Source organism: Oryzias melastigma, linkage group LG3, assembly GCF_002922805.2.
Source record: "Oryzias melastigma strain HK-1 linkage group LG3, ASM292280v2, whole genome shotgun sequence".
Taxonomy (NCBI): Eukaryota; Metazoa; Chordata; class Actinopteri; order Beloniformes; family Adrianichthyidae; genus Oryzias; species Oryzias melastigma.
In genome coordinates, this window is record NC_050514.1 from 7,620,182 (window position 1) to 7,636,551 (window position 16,370).

General features: G+C 49.9%; 3 protein-coding genes across 8 annotated transcripts in view; 1 reads left to right on the forward strand and 2 right to left on the reverse strand.

Annotated features, from left to right (window-relative positions):
• Window positions 1–1,542: 1,542 nt before the first annotated feature.
• cdkn2aip (CDKN2A interacting protein) lies at window positions 1,543–4,634 on the reverse strand. The gene is made up of 3 exons (XM_024296315.2): window positions 4,148–4,634; window positions 3,593–3,705; window positions 1,543–3,234 (listed from the first exon to the last, which is right to left on the reverse strand). The coding sequence occupies exons 1-3, from the start codon at window positions 4,390–4,392 to the stop codon at window positions 2,630–2,632; spliced, it is 963 nt and encodes a 320-aa protein (XP_024152083.1). The 5' UTR covers window positions 4,393–4,634; the 3' UTR covers window positions 1,543–2,629.
• A 206-nt stretch (window positions 4,635–4,840) lies between these two features.
• Window positions 4,841–10,942, forward strand: tubgcp4 (tubulin, gamma complex associated protein 4). 2 transcript variants are annotated; one of them, XM_024296313.1, is made up of 18 exons: window positions 4,841–5,050; window positions 5,424–5,552; window positions 6,267–6,389; window positions 6,458–6,511; window positions 6,608–6,664; window positions 7,329–7,408; window positions 7,489–7,690; window positions 7,857–8,022; window positions 8,093–8,223; window positions 8,298–8,348; window positions 8,484–8,589; window positions 9,209–9,316; window positions 9,536–9,689; window positions 9,760–9,937; window positions 10,013–10,147; window positions 10,223–10,339; window positions 10,415–10,554; window positions 10,629–10,942. In XM_024296313.1, exons 1-18 carry the CDS (start codon window positions 4,973–4,975, stop codon window positions 10,633–10,635), a joined length of 2,016 nt encoding a protein of 671 aa, XP_024152081.1. In that variant the 5' UTR covers window positions 4,841–4,972; the 3' UTR covers window positions 10,636–10,942. The 2 variants fall into 2 exon arrangements, with proteins under 2 accessions (XP_024152081.1, XP_024152082.1); XM_024296314.1 differs by having other exon boundaries at window positions 9,545–9,689.
• tp53bp1 (tumor protein p53 binding protein, 1) overlaps window positions 10,933–16,370 on the reverse strand; it is a 32,397-nt gene continuing 26,959 nt past the window's right edge. For all 5 annotated transcript variants that reach the window (XM_036217169.1, XM_024296309.2, XM_024296311.2 and 2 more), the window contains 8 exons: window positions 15,214–15,611; window positions 14,944–15,135; window positions 14,443–14,622; window positions 13,059–13,247; window positions 12,862–12,956; window positions 12,533–12,729; window positions 11,285–11,418; window positions 10,933–11,209 (listed from right to left, as the gene is read on the reverse strand). In XM_036217169.1, coding sequence (XP_036073062.1) covers window positions 11,016–11,209; window positions 11,285–11,418; window positions 12,533–12,729; window positions 12,862–12,956; window positions 13,059–13,247; window positions 14,443–14,622; window positions 14,944–15,135; window positions 15,214–15,611 — 1,579 coding nt within the window. In that variant the 3' untranslated portion in view covers window positions 10,933–11,015. The remainder of the gene's footprint in view (window positions 11,210–11,284; window positions 11,419–12,532; window positions 12,730–12,861; window positions 12,957–13,058; window positions 13,248–14,442; window positions 14,623–14,943; window positions 15,136–15,213; window positions 15,612–16,370) is intronic.

Genomic DNA, 16,370 nt, shown 5'->3' on the forward strand with positions numbered 1-16,370 from the left:
ACATCCACCTGACACCCCCACAGCTCTTTGAGCCAACACAAGGAGCTCTTGAACCCCCACATGGCTCTGTCTCAGACCTGATCATTTGTCTCTATTGGTGCGGTCATCCATCACCTGTGCCGTCTTCCTCCCGCTATCAACGTCCCCTTGTCAAACTGTCTCCAGAAACAAACAGTTGGCCTGGGAGGCGATGCTGCAGGTCAGGAGTGTAATGATGTCTGTGGTTGTCGACATGTGTGATCTGTGCTGGAATCAGAGGTGATTCTGAGGATCAATCACAAACCCCAGTGGAGGAGGGAAGATAAGCCGTGCCTGTCAGAACCACACCCCCAGACCTCCCATCAATGATGTGTCAGCATCACACTCAGCTGCACAGAGGATTTTCAAAAATAACCACAACAGAAGAAACAGTATTTACTCTAGTCATGATACTGTGAACAACTCAGTGGATGTCTTTAACATGTGTTTGTTTCACTTCACAGCTTTTAGGATAGAGAGGTAGTTGTATTGTGTTTTCCACATAAAGGTCTCTGTGTACAGTGTGTCTTACCTACACGAGTCAAGACTAAAGAATACGGCACTGATCTTACTGTATTGAACTGTGGCATTAGTGATAGTAAAATCCGTCTGTAGCTGTCTTTTTCCCTACCCTTCAGAGCTACAGATCTAAATTTAACTAGGGACCGCCTCCAACAGAATGAAAGGACACGGCCCAGACAGAGAACTTCAGAGCGGAGAGAGAAGCTGTCTTTTTATTATTCATAATTACGTTAAAAAGTTACGGTTTCAACATTTTAGAAATTGGCATTTTGCTAACCTTTTGGACTATTTTTGGATTTTACTAGAATTTGTTTAGGCTATTTTGGAGTTTAGCTAATTTTTACATGCTAGCTGGTTTGGTCAATTTAGGCTTTTTTTTTCAATTTATAGGCTAAATAAATAAAAGTTTAGGTTTTACCTCCAGAATGCACAGATTTTATATAAAAAAGCAAAACTTTAGTCAAAAGTTTGATCTTTTATGAGTTAAAAGCACATGTTATCTTATGCTGAACAACATTGGTTACTAGCTGTTCAGAACTGGACTGAGATGATCCTGTTTGGAACAGATAATCTTTTATTTTGAAAATAAGTTATTTGAGCTTCTGTCAAACGTAAAGAAAAAAAAAAAATCACATTTTGAGAGATGCTAGGTTCTATTTATATTTTTGCTTTTGTTTCTTCCATAAAATAGACACAACTCATATTTATTATCAGAAAAGGAGGTCACAAATGCAAATCCAAATTTCCTAAAGGCTAAAGAAAAACTATATCTCTCATTCTAGGTTTTGATCAGTGGAAATCGAGCCCAAATGGCTCTTTTACTGTCAAAGGTTGGTGACCCCTGCTCCAGAACAACCAGTGCCTCTAGTCATTCTTGGCCAATGTCCTGGAGCCTGGCCTTGACCTTCATGCCCCCATGTGTTAGTCTTAAACCAATTCATGAGACTAGAAACTGTATTCTATTACTACCACAAGACAGAAGTCAAAGCACAGACACGCTCCTCCTTTAAATGTGATCAATTCTGTTTATTAAGCATCAGATTCCAACAAAGGGTATCTCAGACAGAGTTAACAGATTAAATTAAATACAAATCCATCCGATTTTAATCTCAGCGTGTTACACTTTGACCTTGGTTGCAATTGTTATGGTCTTCATGTTTGAGACAAAACCATCCAGAACACAAACAATAAAACTCCTCACCGATGAAACTGTAGAATAAACGAGGCATGCTGCCTCCTGCTGGTGTGTTCCAGAAACGATCTAACAAACAGACTGCAGCCTTGTGTGTGTCTGTGACTGTGTGTGTCCCAGATATCCAGAAAATGAATGTGTGTAGGCAGGAAGTGAGGGCCAGCTCTCACCGTCTCCTGCTTCGTGACGGATGAAGGAAACGCCGTGTGACGGCTCAAAAGCCTGCAGGTGTGCCATTTATTTAAGTCAGGCTCAGCTGGGGGGGGGGGCATGAATGTCACTGCTGCTTTGACTAGACTGACCAGCAATAATGAGCAAATGACTCACAGTATAGCAACACACAATCAGAAAGCACCAAGTGACACAAATCGCCAACAAGAGCTCACTAACATCTGCAAACACGACAGCAGAGAGCTGCAGCTCCAGGCCTCAAAGGCTCTATAAAACAAGAGGAGAAACAGAACAGACATGTGTTCCAGCTGAAGGTTTGAAGAACAAGCACACGGGAACATCACAAACATGTGTGAGGAGGAGCCGGGAGAACAGGACACCTTCACAGCCTTCATGTTAGCTCCCAAATGCAGCAGAAACAAACTCACTGCCTGTTACAGGAAAGAACGCTCACGATTAGAACTAGGGGTGAAAATAAATCCCACAAAGACGCAGGTTGTTGTTGCCATGTATGCCTGGGGAGGAGCATCTTCATCCCAGCAGTTGCTCTGTTCATGTTGATGCAAATAAAAGCTTCATAATAAGAAAAGCAGCACCTTCTTTCTCCTGGACTCAAACTCTTAAAAACTTTTTGCTGTGGGCTTCTAAAGGGGTGGGGGTGGGGGGCAGCGTGGTGTCTGGAATATGAAAGGAGGTATGGAATGATGATTTGGAGGCTGGCAGGAGTCACACAGCGCTCCTCTGTGGAGAGCCCCCCTCCAGCACCTCCTCCTGGAAAGGGTAGCTGAGGGCGGGGGGGAAGCCTTGACTCCTTGGCTGCTCGTCCAGCAGCATCAGGTCGTCCACGTCTCTCCCCCGGAACCTCCGCCTGCAGATCTTCACCGTCACTTTCCTCCCCTGAAAGACTTTGAGGGCTTCTTTGGAGGCCATGGCCCTGGCGGCGGACTCATCGCGGCCATAGCCGGTGCCCATGTAGACCGTCTGACAGCGGAGTTCGCACACATGCCCCTCCTTCTGTGTGCGACCCGCGGGGAGGCCCGTGATGTCCTTCAGCGGCACAAATACGCATGTCAGAGTTTGTTTGCATGACTCCACGCAGCTGCGCAGGACTTCAAAATGGTCCAGGTTGGGGCCAAAGCCTCCTGCCGACACCAGCTTCCACGCCACGGTCTTATACAGGCGGTTGAAGAAGGGCTGGTGCTCTGCCGGGGCCTGTGGGGGGGGCGCCGACTTGTGACTGGAAGGCCGAATCGTCGTCCTCCCAGAAGACCGTGTGTCAACATCATTGGCTCCAACTTTGTTCCTTTTCACGCAGCTGTCACCATCCCCTTCTGAAACCATCACAGAGCAGAGCAGGTTGGAGAGCAGACAGGTGAGCGCTCGAGAGCAGACGGGTGAGCGCTCGAGGGCACGCGGGTGAGCGCTCGAGGGCAGGCGGGTGAGCGCTCGAGGGCAGGCGGGTGAGCGCTCGAGGGCAGGCGGGTGAGCGCTCGAGGGCAGGCGGGTGAGCGTTCGAGAGCAGACGGGTGAGCGCTCGAGGGCAGATGGGTGAGCGTTCGAGAGCAGGCGGGTGAGCGACCGAGAGCAGGCGGGTGAGCGCTCGAGAGCAGACGGGTGAGCGACCGAGAGCAGACGGGTGAGCGACCGAAAGCAGACGGGTGAGCGTTCAAAAGCGTTCAAAAAGTTTACCTGTGGCAGCGATCCGCTTTCCTTTAGCCTTCGCTGTCTTGTGGGTGGGAGCGTCCTGGACGGTTATGCCCTCCCCCATCTCCTTGATCATGTCCATGACACTCGGAGGATAGCTGGAATAAAACATCAGTGTGCATGTAAGGCAGCTTCACGGTCCACAGATCTTTCAGATGATTTAGACAAAGATGAGGAAATAGAAATAGTATCAAAACACCTGATAGATTTTAAAGGAGAACTGTCACTACTGTTTTTTAAAGTACTCAAACCTTGACCCAAGTGTTTCCAGTGAACTGATGCAGCACCATCTCTGTTTCCATGACAACCTTCTGACTCCTGCAGCTCAAACTAAACTCTGAGCACCCATAATAACCTGAGCACTTTTCCTTTACAGGTCGCCAGGGTGTTCACTCTTTTACAGACCCGCAGCTTCTCCCTGGCGGGTCACCACCATAGACTGTATATAAAATAACTATTATTATTTTACAGTCTATGGTCACCACCCACTGATCCCGGCAACCGGAAACCGTACATCTGATGTTCGTTTGGGAATCGCACCTGCAGCCCAGGAAGACGTGGTTGGCCCAGACCATGGACAGGGACAGTAGGCGGTCTAGGCTGCGGCTGGAGGTTCCGGGCTGCACGGCGGGGAACGCCGGCATGTTCCGCAGGATGAACTCCCTCCGGGCGGACCACTGCTTGCTGCTCTCGCAGAAGACTCTCAGAGAGTCCAGCCACACGGCCAGCTGCGGGTTCTGCTGCAGGTACTCCAACACGTCGTCTCCGCCCGTCTGCGCCGCCATGCCGGCGTCCACATCCACGATCCCCAGCAAACCTGATGCAGGTGAGGCAGGGAGCTCCTGGTGGCCTACATGGACCCGGACTGTTCCTGCCGCTATCTCTAGTCAGGCGGGTTAAACATTCACGTCTTTAAAACACGCCAAACTGGTGTCAGCCCGGCTCAGTTCTACCCCCCTCCACTGAGTTCAGGTTGAATGTGGGTCAAACCGAGGTTTGGAGCCTCTAAACCGCTCCACACTCTGAACTCGCTGCTAGCTGCTGTAGTTCCGCTGATGACGTCAGACGCGCGACAGGATTTCCTGAAACTACATTTCCCTTTGAAAATAAACTACATTTCCTGTTAGTCTGATACAGATTACATTTATTCATCATTTCAGACGATACTTTCAGAATGATATACCACGGAATTACTTTCTAGTTCGTTTTATTTCCATGCAAGAACACAAAACTACGACACAACTGTGCACTACCGCGCATGCGCTGTCATCGATGACGTAGGCACCAAGCGGAAGGCGGTTTGTTTTGCTGAATGAAAGCTCTCCCGCCCCGTGTCGGTGTGTGGGGATTTTTAGGGTGACTACAATGATTCACGAGCTCTTGTTGGCGCTGAGCGGGTACCCGGGCACCATCTTTACCTGGAACAAGAGGACGGGTCTGCAGGTAAACGGAACTTACGGGTCCGTCTTCACACGATCTAGCTACCTTCAGGCATCGCTGTGATCCTGGAGCTGCTGCACCAAGCTCTGCAGACACCTGTCCACAGTGGATACATGTGCAACATTCAAGTCTCTCCCACAGAGCCCATCTCATTACAGCTGCTGACAGCTTCATTCTTACTCGCATCAGTTTATTCAGATAATGTCAAATCAAACCAAAGTCATTGTAAAATGCTGCTCATTGTGATCTAGTCTGTTATGATCTTAATTAAATTTCTACTTTTTTGTGCGTTAATTGAAAGTCTTCTTATGCAGTCCAAGACTGTGTGGATCTGAAAGGCTGTAGGTCTAAATGAAGCATTCATGCTGATCTGCAGGTGTCGCAGGAGCTGCCCTTTCTCCACCCCAGCGAGGCCAGCGTCCTGAACCGGATCTGCAAACTGGGCTCCGATTATATCCGCTTCACAGAGTTCATAGAGCAGCACACGGGCCATGTCCACCAGCAGGTGAGTTAGTGTCCGCCAGCAGGTGAGTTAGTGTCCGCCAGCAGGTGAGTTAGTCTCCGCCAGCAGGTGAGTTAGTGTCCGCCAGCAGGTGAGTTAGTGTCCACCAGCAGGTGAGTTAGTGTCAGCCAGCAGGTGAGTTAGTGTCAGCCAGCAGGTGAGTTAGTGCTCACCAGCAGGTGAGTTAGTGTCCGCCAGCAGGTGAGTTAGTGTCCACCAGCAGGTGAGTTAGTGCTCGCCAGCAGGTGAGTTAGTGTCAGACAGCAGGTGAGTTATTGTCCGCCAGTCGAAGTTTAGTTTGGTCAGTAAACACTCCAAAAACAAAGTTTTCTTGCCATCTTAAAATGACGTTTTTCCTTCCACAACAGTGTAAACCACACTGCTCTAGTTAGTAAACAGACATCCTAATTAAGAGAGATGTTTTCTTTTTTTATCCGGTTGTTCCTGGGGCTTATAGACTGTGAAAGAGAGGAGGTAAGGATCAAACTCCAGGTTCTTTTGCCATTAATTCACAGACTGGGATCTGGTCTCAGATTGTGGTTTTGCAGACTGGTTTCTCAGTCTCTGCTCTGCGTTTGTTTGCAGCTTCACGTTTTTACTTTTACATTCAAATGTTTTGTTTTCCATGTGTTTTTCTGAGTTCTAGTTCCAGAACTGTGATTCAAAGTCAGGCTCTGCAGCAGCCCTTCTCTGACACCTTCTCCCCGTGCTCTATAGGAGCATCACACAAACCAGCCCAACCAAGTGGGTCTGCATGGGATCTACCTGCGGGCCTTCTGCACCGGCCTGGACTCCATGCTGCAGCCCTACAGGCAGGCGCTGCTGGAGCTGGAGCAGGAGGTGAGGTGGTGGAGGGGGTGGGGGTGGGACAGGACAGGACACTCATTCAAGTTGTGTTTGGGTTTCAGTTCCTGGGAGATCCACATCTGACCATCTCACATGTCAACTACAAGCTGGATCAGGTAATTCTGAGCCTAAACCTTCTCTGAGCTGAAGAAGCTTCACTTCTGCTGAAGACCACCCCCCACCCACCCACCTACACCTTCTTGTCTGTGTAGTTTCAGCTGCTGTTCCCCTCTGTCATGCTGGTGGTGGAGACCATCCGGTCACAGAAGGTAAGGATCTTCATTAAGACCTGGAAGGAGGCGGAGTCAGACAGCTTTTTCTCCACACAGTTTCTAAGAATGTCTGAAGACATTTCAGCCCCTTTACTACATTTAAGACTTTAACCCTTTAATACCTGAGGCGTCACCAGTGTCGCTTAAACACAAACTCGCTAACACACTGTAACTTTTCAACCGTTAACACGATAATTCCAGCAGATTCTGAAGGAGAACAGCGGCGTTACAGTAATCATAGAACATAAACAGTGACCTGTCTCCCTCGGCACCAGATCACCTCTGACTTGATTGTTAGCATGGAGCCACAGATTGTTTGCATGGCAGAGACTCTTTTTCTTTGACCTGCCTCGTCTTTCGTAACACAAAATTTTCCAGCCTCCCATCCAGCTCAATACTTCACGTGATGTTATGGGTGAGACTGAAACTGCAGATAAATTAAAATCCTAAATAGTTTGGAATGTTTGTAAAATAGTTTGTAATGACGTCTTGTTTTTGCTGCAGATAGTTCAGACATCTTTAGAGCTCCTGTAAGATGTCAAATCTTTTTTGGTTGTGTTTACTTTCCACTTCTGAACTGTTGCTACATCCCTGTTTTCCTGCCGTTTGTTCTCATGAAGCGTCTTCGTGACGACTCGTATCCGTGTGTGTGCTGCTGCAGATCCACGGCTGTCAGATCCTGGAGACGGTCTACAAGCACAGCTGTGGGGGCCTTCCTCCGGTGCGCACCGCCCTGGAGAAGTGAGTGCTTCCTCTCTGTCAGGAACCTGCTCAGTCTGAGGAGAGACGTTCTTGCTGAACGTCCCCTGATGCTCCCGCAGGATCCTGGCCGTGTGCCACGGTGTCATGTACAAGCAGCTGGCGGCCTGGATGCTGCACGGACTGCTGCTGGACCAGAGTGAGGAGTTCTTCGTGAAGCAGGGTCCCAGTGCAGGAGGACCTGCTTCCAGCCAGGAGGAGGAGGAAGAGGACCTGGGCCTGGGGGGCTTGAGCGGGAAGCAGTTGAGAGAGCTGCAGGACCTGGTGAGAGCTGCAGGCAGACCCTCGGCTTGATTCGACAGCGGTGCTGACTAGGGCTGACACGATTAGTCGACTAATCTGAAAAAATAATCAGCGATTGTCAACTATTGAAATAATCTGCTGTGGCAGCACTGGTCCTGACCCATTTTCGGTGGTGTTTGTCTCCCAGAGGCTGGTGGAGGAGGAGAACATGCTGGCTCCGTCTCTGCAGCAGTTTTCTCTGCGAACAGAGATGCTGCCCTCCTACATTCCCATCCGAGTGGCCGAGAAGATCCTCTTTGTGGGAGAGTCCGTTCAGATGTTTGAGAACCACACCCATGGCCCGTCCAGAGCGGGTATGCAGGCCTGCGTGGAGACCTCCAGGGGCGAGGCTGCTGGCAGCTGACCCCCTGCTTGTCGTTTCAGGCTCCATCTCCATCCTGAAGCATCAGGAGGACACGTTCGCCGCAGAGCTGCACAGACTCAAACAGCAGCCACTCTTCAGCCTGGTGGACTTTGAAGACCTGATCGATCGCATCAGAAGTACAGTGGCTGAGGTGAGTGCGCTTCTGTCAGCGGAGCGTCCTGCAGGGCGACGCCTGCACTAACCAAGCCTTTCTCCTGTCTGCAGCACCTGTGGACGCTGATGGTGGAGGAGGCCGATCTGCTGGAGCAGCTGAAGGTTGGTTCTCCTCCTCAGTTAGAGGCGGTCCTGCTCACCTTCTGAACGTTCAGGAGAGAACAGACGTTCAGATGTTGTGCAGGAACCGCTCAGCTCCTTCATCACTCATGTCCTCAATCCCACGGTGGTCTCCAGATCATCAAGGATTTCTACCTGTTGGGTCGGGGAGAGCTCTACCAGGTCTTCATCGATCTGGCGCAGCACATGCTGAAGACTCCTCCAACAGCTGTCACCGAGCACGGTGAGTCTGAGAAGAGCAGCCTGTCTGGTGTTCATCCACAAACGTCAACAGTGTTAGCAGATTTAGATTGGAGGGAAACTTCATTGATCCGATCACATATCCCTGATTTAACCGTGTTGGGCCAAAACAACTGCCTCCATCCTGACACTGGGCAACAGGACCAGCATAAACACATTCAGGTCAGCCTGATTCCATTCACACTGGATTCATGTCAGAAGGGAATGGAGGAGTTTATCAGAAGTGGTGAAAGGTGGACTGTCACGTTCTGAACCTTTCCAATGAAACACTGAAACAAAGGGTGGTCACCGCGGTCACGCCCGCAGACGTGTGCACGCCCGCAGATGTGTACACACAGACCTTCAGAACATATTAACGCATTAATTCTTTTTTATTGATCAAGTGCATGATTTTATATGTATATGTAGCCCTCCATCATCAGAAAAACACAGTATAAACATGTTAAAAACTATTTTTTCATCAGTGGGTCTTTAAGGAGAAGCCCCTGAATGCACAAAGTTGAGCTCAGATAAAATCCTGACAGCCGATTTGAACAAACAGTCGTCGTCTGTGTTGGTTTTGTGTTTGTTGAGCGTGTGTTCTTGTTTTCTTGGTGTTGCAGACGTCAACGTTGCTTTCCAGCAGGCCGCCCATAAAGTGCTGTTGGACGATGACAATCTGCTGCCTCTGCTGCACCTGACTGTGGACTGCCAGGGCAAAGACAGCAAAGGTCTGTGCACGGACCACGGCATGCTTTCAGGATAAGCGGTCCTGAGGAAGCCTGAAGGACGGGAGTCATGAGAGCAGCTGTCGCATGACTCCTGGCCTGCGGTTAACCCGCAGAAGCCCTTAGGGCGGCGGTGACGCTGATGTTTCTGTGCTCTGATGGGGAACAGATGCTTCATAAACACTTATGATGCTAAAGAGGTTTCAGTGCAATAATTTGTAGCTTTTTCAGAGACGGCCGGCCCTAGAGATGGAGCCACTCCCCCTCAGGACACCTCCCCCCGTGAGGCCCCTCCCACAGGCTGGGCCGCGCTCGGCCTCACCTACAAGGTCCAGTGGCCGCTGCACATCCTCTTCACCCCTGCTGTTCTAGAGAAGTGCGTGCAGACGGGTGCGTCTTTATAGCTACTTTTCTCAGAGCTGACTTCTGACCTCTGTTGCGTTCAGGTACAATGTGGTGTTCAGGTACCTGCTGAGCGTGCGGCGCGTGCAGTCGCAGCTGCAGCACTGCTGGGCTCTGCAGATGCAGAGGAAACACCTGACTTCCAGCCAGACGGACGCCGTTAAGTGGCGACTCCGCAACCACATGGCCTTCCTGATAGACAACCTGCAGTACTACCTGCAGGTGAGCCAGCCAGCAGGGGGGGAGGGGTCCATTTAAAGGCTCTGGCCCCTCCCTGATTGGTCCTCCTGTCTCCAGGTGGACGTCCTGGAGTCTCAGTTCTCTCAGCTGCTGCAGCAGATCAACTCCACCAGAGACTTTGAGAGCATCCATCTGGCCCACGACCACTTCCTCAGCAACCTGCTGGCCCAGTCCTTCATCCTGCTGAAACCGGTACGGCCCGACCCACTACAGCCAAGCGCCCCCCCACCTCTTCTCTGACACCAGGTCCTGTTGTTCCACCATCAGGTTTTCCACTGCCTCAGCGAGATCCTGGACCTGTGTCAGAGCTTCTGTGCTCTGGTCAGTCCCAGCGTGGCGCCACTGGACGAGCGAGGGGCCGCCCAGCTGGACCTGCTGGTCAAGGTACAGCGAGCTACGCTCTCTGATGTCGTGCGCTCTGATGACGTGCCCTCTGATCCAAACTCTTTGAAACCTCAGGGCTTCAAGCGCCAGTCGTTCCTGCTCTTCAAGATCCTTTCCAGTGTGAAGAACCATCAGATCAACTCCGACCTGGCCCGGCTGCTGCTGCGGCTCGACTACAACAAGTACTACACCCAGGCAGGGGGCACTCTGGGCAGGTAGGAGCCAGAGAAGGGTGAGATCTGTCTGATGATACGCTAGAAGCTCATTGCACTTCCTCTGCTTCTTTCAGCGTCTGAGATGTCTGTGGAAGCTGAAGCTGTGACTCCTCCTCCACGCTCAGAGATAATCTTCCAAGAACTTCTTTACTTTAAAACTTTTCACCATGAAATCTCTGAGGCTGAACTTCAGAAAGAAAGTCTTCATTTCCTAAAACTCTGCTGGTGAGCGGAGATAAAGACTCACATTCTAGGTCAGTTTCCTGTGTGTGTTTGCTGAAGGTCAACGAGGAGCAGCACTTCTCCTGGCCTCCAGCAGGAGGCAGAAGAGGGTGCTGTAAATGTGAACGTGTTTGTAAAAATAAAAAAAACGCTTGGTAAAATGAAAGCAGTCACGTTTATTATGATAAAAACAGACAGGAATGTACAGCAGAGCATGCAGCAGGACCAGGAGGTCCGGGTTAGGAGGAGGAGGAGCACGGGGAGGAGGAGCCCTCCCAGCCGCGCTGAAAATCCATCCGCTCGCCACAGATTAGACTCTGAATCAGCCACTCAGGAGATACTATGGGCACTTCCTGTGATGTCACTCTTGTCCTCAGCTGCGGCGGACAGCTGTGATCCGTCACCGCGACGTCGAACTTCCCGGCAGGAATGTCTGGAGGGAGGGGCCAAAGGTCAGTGTCTGGCCCGGTGAAGTCCTGGACTCCACTGTGAAGGCGGTGTTCAGTACCTGAGCTGTCATCCACCTGCAGCTGCCGCACCGAGGAGGCCCCGCCCATGGTGGCCAGCTGGGCCCACAGCTCCTGCGGCTGCTGAGACAGCAGCAGGACGTGCAGAGCCTTGAAGGGGCTGCAGCGCGGATGCCTGATGGGAAAAGTTGGAATTGGTTTATTTAAGCAACTGATGTGAGGAATAAATTAAAACCCTTGTGCTGTCTTGGGCATGTTTACACTAAACGGGTCATCTGGACCCCACAAGACAAACTTGTTTTTACAAGGATTTTTATCTTCACTGCAGTGCGTGCTGTCCACTATCGTCATGGGAGGGGTCCCACATCAATATAAGGGTGGGCTTCAGAATCGATCTGTAGCAGAAATCGTAACTTCATCTGGTTGCATAAGCGGAAATTTCCTAAACTTTAGGAAACCCTTTCAAACATATATTTTAAAACCTTTTTAAAAACTATCAGCTTTTACACCTTTAAATGTGAATGAACTGGAACGTTTTTTTTTCTCCGTGAATCAGCTGATCGAAATGCAGTTTTTCTCTCTGTGACAGAGAGCGTCAAGAGAAAAAAAAAACGTCAAAAAGGGTTGATAAAAGAGAGAAAAAAAGGTCAAAAGCTTAAAAGTTTTTTTTTTTGCATCTGGGTACTTCTGGGTATTTATTTTTGGGCGCCATATTTTTTTCTCTGTAGCCAGATTCTCTGGACCCCGTAAGAGAGCACACGGGTTAAAGCGGAGGGAGAAGAAGCAAATTCATACTAGATTCTGGTCGGGTTTTCTCACTTATGGTATTTGAAACGTCTGCAAAGGCAGGACAGCCACAGAGCTTCATTGACACTCCCTCTTTGAGTTTTTTTGACTTCAACAAAAGTACAGTCTGTCATTCAAGTAGTCGGTTCATTTGAACGGTGAGATAGAAAATCACAAAATCCACTTAAAAAGAATTTATACACATTTATTTGCATTTCATTGATGGAAATAAGTATTTGATCCCCTGCTTATCATCAGAGTTCTGATTCTGCTGAGCAAGTCACAGAATCTCACAGTTCAAAAGAACCTTCCATCAGGATGACAGACGGGCCGTTTCTTTGTAAGTTGGTAAACCTGGAACATCAGTGTGGGATCAAACACTTCTCCACTGTAGCAGATAGAATCAGGTTTTCTCTTGCTAGTTTAGCTTCATCAGGTAACTTAATTCTCTCGTTATGTCATCATAGTAACTTTTCAAAAGTTGGTAGGATTCCACCGCTCACCACTCCACGATGGCGCCGTCAGGCCCCGCCCCCGCTGGCAGCAAGTAGTTCCTATAGTTCAGCAGCTTGTTTTCTCTGCAGCAGTCCCGAACCCAGATGTGAGAGACACACGGCACGCCACTGGACACGCACAGCAGGTACTTCCTGGTGCGGCAGTGCTGGTCTGCGATCAGCAGGCTCTGGTACGCCGCCTGGCACTGGTGGGAGTAAAACAGCAGCTGTGAAACCATCTCATCCTTACACACACACAGACCTTCACTTCTGAATAGTTTTGTCTCCTTCTCCTCAAAGCAAACGTGACGCTCCTGGTGGTTCTGCTAAAGTCGTACCTGCTCCTCATTGAAGTCAGGGAGAATGAAGCCCCCCCCCGCTTGCAGCTGGGACTCCGTGTAGGCTTTGTTATACGGACCCGTCTGCACGTAATCTGCAAACGCAGCAACAAAGGAATCAGATTACTTCACAGTTACATCTGGATGTGGTTAAACCAAAGGTCACAACTAGTGACCTTCCAGCTAGTCCGCCTCACCGTCCTCATCCTCGGTGGAGAGCCAGTTGGTCAGCCGGTCGGTCTCGGATGAGGCCGTCAGCATGAAAGCAAAGCCCATGAAGAGGGAGGTGCTCTGGGGCAGGGGGCCGTGCGTCTCCGCCGGGTCACCGGGCTGACCCGGGAGTTCGGTCCCGCTGCCTGAAGTGTTGCAGACGGCGAGCCGCTGAGCTGCAGAGACGGAGAGCGGCCAGGTCAGACAAACTGTGGACACTGTTCTAGATCACGGTTTGGATCCTAGACTGGACCCTCGTAACTAAGGATGTAACGATTCTTCATAAATCGATAAAAAAAACGATTCGTCAACATGTTCATCAGTGCAGAATATAACCAAATCGGTTTGTCACGGCCTGTGTCTAAATGTAGAGCTGATGACAGTGTATGTGCACACGCCTGTGTGCATGCGAATGTCTTTGAGTGAGTGTACGTGCCTGTGAGTGTGCACAAGCCTCTGAGTGAGTCTGCGAGCGTCTGTGAGCATGCACGCTCATCAGCTGCGCTCCCCACCTAGGAAATTCCTGCAGTCCCTTTAGATGTTGCGATCGCGACTATTAACACCAATTCAAGCAAAGCGATATTTGTTCCTCACTCTGCAACTTTACATTTTCATCCCAACTTTGACCAATCTCCCATAGCGACAGTCATGGTGACGATGCAGCTTCACCACCGTTTCCCTTCTGACTCTTTCCGGGAGCCGCGCTCTTTTTATTAACTCTGTATTTTTTCCTCTGCAAGCTGCGTTTGAATGATCATTTGTGCTGAATGTGAGAGCACGCTCAACAGCTGGGGGGGTTGTGTGAGCAGGTGGGGGGTACGGAGCGGTCCGTCACATGGAGCACAACATTAGTATTGAATCCTTTCTGTTAGTAGGAAAACAGACAGTTTGATGTAAGGGGCAAAAAGAAAACATACTTAGCCTTAAAATACCTTTAGTTCATTGTGTTGAGAAAAAATAAATAAATAAAAACAGAAAAAAATCGAAACCGTGACTTTAGGACTGTGAATAAAAACGTGGCTTGACTGAATCGTTACATTCCTACTCTTAACCACATGTGATATGAGGATAAAATGACACCAAAGCCCCGCCCTGTGCCACACCCCCTCCACCTGTGGACCCACACCTGCAGCCCCCGCAGCGCTCACCCCATCATTGCTGCTGCAGCCTGGGCAGTAAGCAGCAGAGGACGGATCAGGCCGGCAGGAGGTCAAACATTTGGAGTTTCTCAGTGAGTTCGATAAAAGCAACAAAGAACTGATAAAAAAAAAACAATAAAACCTGCATATCTACAAGTAAAAGACACCCCCCTCCCCTCCTCCCACCCGCCATTTTGAGACCCTCAGAGTCTGGGCAGCCAGCTGACCATACCCGCTCGATACCCCCCCCCTCTGCGTCCCCTCTTTGAGGGTGTCCGGTTCTCGTCTGAAGTCATCAGCTTCCTCTTGCCGGAGGGACCGGGGGTCCGAGGGCTGCTCGAGGAGCTTCGGTTGGGGGTGTGCGCCCCTCCCGGGGTTCCTCTGCGCCTCCTCTTCCCCTCCACCAGGTTATCTGAAAGGAAAAAAAGATGAGAACACCAGGAGGAGCGCAACCGCAGATCTGCACACACACACACACACCTACACAAGCACACGTACACACATACATTCTCACACTTACTACATAGTGAGAACCAGGAAAATCACCCAAGAAGTGAGGACCAGCTTTCTGCTTCATTTACACACATGCGCACCCACATGCACACATGCACAGACGTGTTTTCAAACCCATGTTCTCTGTGAAGCTGCTGTTAGCACAAACACACCAGCTGATGTTTGTTGGTTGGAAACACATCAGCTCAAAGACTGAAGAGACCACTGGGGGGCGTCTTACCCAGGCTGATGTCGGAGGCTTTGGTCAGGGGGGTGCTGGGTTCGTAGGGCCCCAGGCTGTGCTGCTCCCTCAGCCGGTTCCCCTGGTCCAGAGACAGGATGACCGCCGTGCGGTTGTACCAGTGCCTCTGGCCGTCCCGCTCCACGCTGTAGAACAGCTCAGAGCCTTCAGCTCTGTGGCCCTTCACAACTCCTTCACAAACACATTTTCAGGTTTGAAGACTGATCCATAAAGCTGGGACTGAACTGAGGAGCTGCTCATCTTCCTCACCTACACTGAAGTACTCGTCTTCCAGCAGAGCCGTGACCTCCGTCTCCAACGGGATGGGGTCACACAGAAGGATGTCCCTCCCCGCCACCTCGCACTCATAACCGTCATCGAAGCGCAGGCGAAACCGCCCCTCCCCAGCGTCCTTCATGATGCGGCCCGAGTAGAAGTAGCCGTTGGAGGACCACTTGGCGACGACGCGCAGACCCACGAAGCTGCTGCCGGCCGAACTCGCCGCTTCTGGGGAGGACCGGAGGGAATCTGAGCGGCTGGGGGGTTTGGGGTCTGTGGGGCTGACGGGGAGGAGCGGGGGCCCGGTGAGGGCGTAGGGTTCCTCCTCTGAAGAGGACGGTGTGTGTCCTTGAGCGATGGGCCTCTGCAGCGAGCCAACAGCCCCCCCTCTTCAGAAGAAAGGGACACAGGGTTACATTCTGTGCAATGTTGGGTTGCAAACAGCTCACAGGTTACTAGCAAGTTACAAGCAGGTTACTAACAGGTTACCTGTAAGTCACTATCACATTACAAACAAATAACTACAAAGTTATTGATAGGTTAGAAGCAAGTAACTAACAAGTCACCAGCAAGTTACAAAGAATTTACTAACACGTTACTTACAGATTATCAACAAGGTATTAGCAAGTTACTAGCAAGATCCTAACATGTTAAAACAGGTGACTAAAGGAAACTAGCAAATTACTAGAATGTTAATAACATGTAACAGCAAGAAACGGGTTACTAGAAAGTTACAAACATGTTAATAACAGGTTATTAACAGTAACTAGCAGGTTACGAGCAAGTTACTAGCATGTTAATAACAGGTTACCAACAGTAAGAAACGATTACTAGCAGGTTACTAACCAGTTATTACCAGTAACTACCAGGTTACTAGAAATGTAATAACAGCTTAATAACATGTTATTAAAAGTAACTAGCAGGCAGTGTTGGGACTAACGCCGTTTAAGTATAACGGCGTTAAACAGTAACTAACAAGTTACCATTAGGTAATGAACAGGTTACTAGCAAGTTGCCAATAAGTACTCACAGACCAACAGGCTTTATACTATCATGTTAAAAATAATTATACCATGGTCTGGGTGAATACTCGATTCTGATTGGCTGCTGGGTGTGCATTAAAAACTGATAATGCACAGTAATAACGC